The 7,153-nt window shown below is 42.5% G+C and overlaps 1 protein-coding gene across 1 annotated transcript; it reads right to left on the bottom strand.

Moving 5' to 3' along the window:
* Window positions 1-3,876: 3,876 nt before the first annotated feature.
* LOC131932478 (uncharacterized) lies at window positions 3,877-6,579 on the bottom strand. The gene is made up of 2 exons (XM_059289386.1): window positions 6,397-6,579; window positions 3,877-4,737 (listed from the first exon to the last, which is right to left on the bottom strand). The coding sequence occupies exons 1-2, from the start codon at window positions 6,577-6,579 to the stop codon at window positions 3,877-3,879; spliced, it is 1,044 nt and encodes a 347-aa protein (XP_059145369.1).
* Between the last annotated feature and the right edge of the window lie 574 nt (window positions 6,580-7,153).

Here is a 7,153-nt window from a genome sequence, read left to right as displayed (position 1 = left end):
CCCTGAGTTCAGATCGTCTCCCCTCCAAATGAGTTCTTTATGGCGGGGAAAACCCGCTAACAGCATAATGCGTGTTTTATTATCGCTTTATACCAGCAGATCCGGAAATTCCCCTTCAACGTCCCCCCCCCCCTCCGTCTCATAAAATAGAAATACACTCGCACACTTTTTCTTTCTTTCTTTCTTTCTTCCTTTCTTTCTTTCTTTCTTCCTTTCTTTCTTCCTTTTTCTGCACAGCATCATCAGATCTTTAAGACGATATGCTACAACATCGACGGTACAGTCTCATACAACTAACCCTAACCCCTGACAACTATCGACATACGCCCTCCGTACGTCAGGTACATTACCCCCCCCCCCCCCCCCCCTCCCCCATCCCTAGGAGCGTCTGCAGAATGCATGTTGTTAAAAACTCAAATGAGAAGCTTCAGTAGAGGAGCTATAATTTAATGAAAACAAAATCACGCCGCTTCTGTGAGAAAGTTTTTTTTTTTTTTTTTTTTACTTTGAGAGAAAAAACGTTTTTTATGTTACAAATGTTGGAGTTTTAGTGAGAGCACCGTGTTGAGCCCGGGGCTCCTAAAGTATGACCCGGGGCTCCTTAAGTATGACCCGGGGCCCCTAAAGTATTGCCGGGGCCCCTAAAGTAAGACACGGGTCCCCTGAAATGTGTCCCGGGGCCCCTAAAGTATGGCCGGGGCCCCTGTAGTATGGTCCGACGGGGCCCCTGAAGTGTGGCCCAGGGCCCCTGAAGCATGGCTCAAGCCCCTGAACTAAGGCCCACCGGGGCCCCTAAAGTATGCCCCGGGGCCCCTGAAGTGTGGCCCGGGCCCCTCAAATATGGCACATTGTTGGAATTAAAACTGTCTACTTGATCTCGATGTGGGAGTTATCATTTAAATGTTAGTTTTTTTTAAATCACCAGGCAGGACTGTGGGGGGGGGGGGGCGTTGTGTGTGTGTGTGTGTGTGGTGTATGTGGGGGCGTGAGTGTTGGGATGGTAGAGATGAACGCTTGGGTAATGGGGGTGGGGGCTTGCGTATATGTGTGGAGGGGCGTTTTGTGTCTTATGTGTGTGTATATGTGTAGACAACGTGTGTGTGTTTGGGGGGGTGGGGGGGTTAAATGTATGTTTTTTTCTTGTAAAGATTTTATAATACTGGATACATTTCCATCCGGCTGGATAACCCCCCCCCCCCTCCCCCACCAACCCGAAGCCTACTAGAGAGATATGAACCAAATGATAACAAGCTTGAAATATTCAACCCTACAAATATTCACTCCGTACGTGACGCATGCAACATATGATTATATGTTGCTTATGTCTCTCTTTATGTCTGTGTTCTTTGTCGATAATTTCTACGTCGATAATTAGAGCGTCGATAATTTTTGCACCATTGATTACTGTGAGCGTGTCTCTAATTTCTGGAAACTTCTGAGACAGATAGTTGGGTAAAAACGTGTCACTAATTTGTAGGAAATGTAACTGTTGTACGAGATAAAAGTTGGACGGTTTTTTTTTATGTGCAGGTTCATACAGGTCATAGGTCATGGTGACCTGTCCTAGGGTGACAGGGGAAAATATAAAGGTGTGTGGGACACTTTATAAAGGTGTGTGGGACACTTTATAAAGGTGTGTGGGACACTTTATAAAGGTGTGTGGGGCACTTTATAAAGGTGTATTGGACAGTTCATGAAGCTGTGTGGGACACTTTATAAAGGCGTGTGTGGGACACTTTATAAAGGTGTGTGGGACACCTCATAAAGGCGTGTAGAACACTTCATAAAGGTGTGTTGGACAGTTCATGAAGCTGTGTGGGACACTTTATAAAGGTGTGTGGGACACTTTATAAAGGTGTGTGGGACACTTTATAAAGGTGTGTGGGACACTTTATAAAGGTGTGTGGGACACTTTATAAAGGTGTGTGGGACACTTTATAAAGGTGTGTGGGACACTTTATAAAGGTGTGTGGGACACTTCATAAAGGTGTGTGGGACACTTCATTAAGGTGTGTGGGACACTTTACAAAGTTAAAATTGATGAACGAAAAGAAAAAAAAATATATTTAGAAAATATTTATTTTTAACTAGTGTCCGGCCCATCCCCCAAATTATAAGGTGGCTCCCCCCCCCCCCTTTACTCCCCGTAAAAAATGTGTATCCTTGAATGTTCCAGTGCGTACTAAAGTGTTTATTAAATGCATACATTTTAAAATCAAAATCTTTAAAATCTCTTTTATTGATAAAATATAAATAGTAAATTTCAATGGTTAAAGTACATAAAAAATTTATTAAAAAACAAGCACCGTGTAACACAGCATATAATAAAATTCTACCAAAGTTTTCATGCTGTTTTTGTAACTTAAAAGTCTACGTACGTCTATCTAGTGTCTCCAGATGAAGGTGTTTTTAAAAAAATATAATGCAACAAATTTAAAGATAAAACTTTATTTATTTCGTTAAGGCATGAATCGTTCATTCTATATTTCTTGCTGTTATAAATATATTTCTTTATTAAAATTAACAACAAAAATCAATGAATGTTTTAACTACAAAAATGGCCTCTTTTTATTCTTTAATCCACGGTATCTAGATCTTGGTGATTTTTTTTTTTAGATTGCTAGATCTTCGTGAATTTGTTATATAGTAGAGTCTTTGTGAATTTGTTCTATATCGCTAGATCTTGGAGTATTTTTTAGCTAGTGCATTTAAAAGAAAGCTATTATGAAGGTTTTTTAATATTTGTTTCATTGCTTATTTCGACAAAGATTGAAGTCTCAACCGCATTTCCGTTCCCGCTATCTTAGGGTTTACAATACTTTTTAGTTATACTTTGTCGTTACCGACATTTCAAAGCTTACACAGTGTAATTTAAAAAATTGAATTGTAATACATAAGAAATAAAAAAAAAAAAAACAGAAAAAAATGCACATTCAAAATATCAAATTTGAAAAAAATTCGTTCAAATATCAAAACATTGTAACGAGTTGATTCAGTGGCAAAAAATATTTGTCACTTATTTAAGATTTTAAAAAAATCTTTTTTTTTTCTTTTTATAATAAATGGCGTCACACTCCTGAGACCCGGTAGAAATGAGTGCCTGAATAAGAGACAGGGGACTTAATGTTTGTGACAATGTGTGACGATGTGTGACAATGTGTGACGATGTGTGACGATGTGTGACAATGTGTGACAAGGTGTGACAAGATATGACAATGCAGGAGGGTGTGGGGGTGAAAGTTCAAATAACGTGATGTAATATATTTTACGATTACGTTCAATGGAGTCAAAATACAACACAAATAATAATAAAATCATATGGTCAAATTTATACTGAATACTTAAGCCGTATATTCTAATTATGAAAACTTAATTAATGTATTCATGCACATAACGTTGTGGATTGTTTAGCTGAATTGCTGTATGTGTTGTTTAATAATGGGGATTAAGATCCTTAGAGTTATTAAAAACTTACACACTTTGATTTCGAGTATTAAATTATTCATGCTTACAAAATGATTGTCACCATGGTTAGACTTACATAACAGCGAGACAATAAAGTCAACATTCATTACAACTAGTGTTTTGTTACGTGGGTGGGGCGCTGTTTTATGTGGCTCTAAATATAGGTCGTCACGTGACAGGTCCTAATAATGTTTGGCACCTGACGTCATGCACGTCATGAGAATATGGCAGTATCTGGTGCTGGCATCTCGTCGATGTAATCATAGGTGGAGTAGAGTGCACCTAATCCTGAAGCAACCGAACGTAACTTATAGACATCGTTTTGCTAGCACCCAACTATAGTCTTGACAGTGTGTGGGGAGGTGGGGGGTGGGTTTATGATGTATAGACGTATATATGTATAGACGTATATCACATGTTCAGTACTGCGGTGTCGAGGCCAGGACAGCCGTGCGGTACTGTCCTTTTATGCAGTACTTCAGTACCAACTTTCAAGTACTCCTCTCTGTATCCCGGCACATCGGAGTCGGTACTGAAGACAAACGGGTAGATGTCGTGTAGTACCCCGCAGTGCACCGTCGTCTTCCCGCCGTAGTAGAAGTTGGTGTTGGTCTTGTGGATGTACTCGGGGGTCACGCACTCGTTCTGGTCATGTGACCGGTGCACGACAAGGTCAAGGTTGCACGGAACCGGGACGGTCAGGTGCTCGAAAGGTCGGTAAAGCAGCGGGAAAATGTCCGACTTCCGGTAAACCAGGTCGTGTTTGAGGCCTTTGGTTACCGCCCAGATGTGGGTGGAATCTTCGTCGTAGAAGAAAATGTCCAGGTAGGGGAACTTGAAAGGTTTGTCCGGGAACACAGTAGCAGTCGACATGAAGAATTTCCATTGGCTGTCGGTAGGGGCGTAGAGTTCAAACCCCCGGATGTCCCCGAGCACGTCACGTGTCTCCCGCCATTGCCGGATGTTCATGGCCACGTCAACGTCATCGTCCCAGGGCACGAGGCCGTGGTGACGCGTGACTCCCATCAGTGACGCCTCCGTCATGAAGAACTGGAGGTGAGCAGTTCTGCACGCATGCGCGAACGTTTCGAGCGTGAAGATCAAGGACGCCGACTCTGCTGCCGTCATGATGGGTTTGAATTGATCGATCACGTCCAATCGATGTTCGAACTGTCCGTTCTGAAGATTTTGGTGCTGTGTGAAGCGGTCGTTGAACTGTTGGTAGAAGATCTCTCTAGTTCTGGTCAGTTCGGCAAGTCTACTGATGTTTACCTGGGCAGATTTAATCAGGTAATTAGGTCAAGTAAATTGAGTTGTAAAAGAAGAACGTTTACCTGACGATTTAAAATGTATAGGCCTACATTTGTTTACTAAATAGGATTCAAGTTAAAAAAATAATTTGAGTAACTCGGTTTGAATATTTAAAGCTGATTTTTGTTTCATTACATGGATCAGAACTCACATTCAGAAGTAAATGGTGGAAGATGCGGCTCAATAAGTAGAGACAAGAATCGCTTGAGTCTTGTTCTAGAACATCTCCTAAGACTTACATATGTTTTACCTGCTCTAAGACACTATCAGAACATGGAGAAACACCTGTCCAGCAGAACGTAGAAAAAGTCTCACCTGTCCTATAGACAAATACCTGTCCAACAAAGTCTCACCTGTCCTATAGACAAGCACTCACCTGTCCAACAAAGTCTCACCTGTCCTATAGACAAATACTCACCTGTCCAACAAAGTCTCACCTGTCCTATAGACAAATACTCACCTGTCCAACAAAGTCTCACCTGTCCTATAGACAAATACTCACCTGTCCAAAAAAGTCTCACCTGTCCAACAAAGTCTCACCTGTCCAACAAAGTCTCACCTGTCCAACAAAGTCTCACCTGTCCAACAAAGTCTCACCTGTCCAACAAAGTCTCACCTGTCCAACAAAGTCTCACCTGTCCAACAAAGTCTCAAATGTCCAACAAAGTCTCACCTGTACAACAAAGTCTCACCTGTCCAACAAAGTCTCACCTGTCCAACAAAGTCTCACATGTCCAACAAAGTCTCACCTGTCCAACAAAGTCTCACCTGTCCAACAAAGTCTCACCTGTCCAACAAAGTCTCACCTGTCCAACAAAGTCTCACCTGTCCAACAAAGTCTCACCTGTCCAACAAAGTCTCACCTGTCCAACAAAGTCTCACCTGTACAACAAAGTCTCACCTGTCCAACAAAGTCTCACCTGTCCAACAAAGTCTCACATGTCCAACAAAGTCTCACCTGTCCAACAAAGTCTCACCTGTCCAACAAAGTCTCACCTGTCCAACAGACAAACACTCACCTGTCCAACAAAGTCTCACCTGTCCAACAAAGTCTCACCTGTCCAACAAAGTCTCACCTGTACAACAAAGTCTCGCCTGTCCAACAAAGTCTCACCTGTCCAACAAAGTCTCACCTGTCCAACAAAGTCTCACCTGTCCAACAAAGTCTCACCTGTCCAACAAAGTCTCACCTGTCCAACAAAGTCTCACCTGTCCAACAAAGTCTCACCTGTCCAACAAAGTCTCACCTGTCCAACAAAGTCTCACCTGTCCAACAAAGTCTCACCTGTCCAACAGACAAAGTCTCACCTGTCCAACAGACAAAGTCTCACCTGTCCAACAAAGTCTCACCTGTCCACCAAAGTCTCACCTGTCCAACAAAGTCTCACCTGTCTAACAAAGTCTCACCTGTCTAACAAAGTCTCACCTGTCCAACAAAGTCTCACCTGTCCAACAAAGTCTCACCTGTCCAACAAAGTCTCACCTGTCTAACAAAGACTCACCTGTCCACCAAAGTCTCACCTGTCTAACAAAGTCTCACCTGTCCAACAAAGTCTCACCTGTCCTTCAGACAAAGTCTCACCTGTCAGACAAAGTCTCACCTGTCCAACAAAGTCTCACCTGTACCTGGTCCCAGTACCTACTCCTGACCAGCGGGTACCTGTTGACCTCGAGTTCCTGTCGTGTCGTGATGACCTGCAGAAGGTGGACCTTGTCCGTGTCTGCCCAGGGGGTGGGCAGCACCAGGTTGAGAACCGCCAATCTGATCGTCTGCACCAACACGAGCGCCGTCATGGCCGCCATCATGGTGCACGTGACTCGTCTGGTCAACCATTTGCGCGGCATTTTTGGTGAGGTCGTCTGCTGGCGTGGGGCGGTCGTCTGGTTGTGGCGGTCGTCTGGTAGCTTTTGGAAACTTCTAGACTTCAAAATACCCTTGGGGCACCAACAAAAGTAGAAACTACGAAACGCCAGCAGAAGATATGAGACAGCACCGTCAGCAACTGACCTGAGAGAAATTATTTTTATTCACATATTTAACATTGCGGACAAGAAAATATTCCATTTTTATTTGGTAATTGAAATAGAATTCCAATGGTTTCAAGTACCAGTAATCACATTTGTGTTCAGTTCGTTAGGGCCAGAGATTGTGTTTAGATAAGTCACGTGATTGTTTTATTATTAGAGTAAGACGTATGCAAATGGCTTGTTTATTCCAGCAGATGGGTGCAGGCAAATCTAAATAGTTTTAAGGTCATTAATTTAATACAATTCATTATTGTAAAATATATCGAACTCAATGACTAGGTTTTTTTTTTTGTGGGTTTTTTTCGGAGGGGGGGGGGGGAAGTTTAAATGTTTAATGGCTGATTTCAAA

This window comes from Physella acuta, unplaced genomic scaffold, assembly GCF_028476545.2.
Source record: "Physella acuta isolate Inbredline_101_S28 unplaced genomic scaffold, ASM2847654v3 ptg002185l, whole genome shotgun sequence".
Taxonomy (NCBI): Eukaryota; Metazoa; Mollusca; class Gastropoda; family Physidae; genus Physella; species Physella acuta.
Note: the sequence above shows the minus strand (reverse complement) of the source record. Positions and strands in the feature narration are given on the sequence as shown.

Excerpts from the sequence above, each read along its gene's own strand:
- LOC131932478 (XM_059289386.1), bottom strand. The coding sequence starts at position 6,579 with ATGGCGGCCATGACGGCGCTCGTGTTGGTGCAGACGATCAGATTGGCG. Across the intron at positions 4,738-6,396 it reads GGTACTGGGACCAGGTACAG|GTAAACATCAGTAGACTTGC; the intron begins GTGAGACTTTGT and ends AAATCTGCCCAG.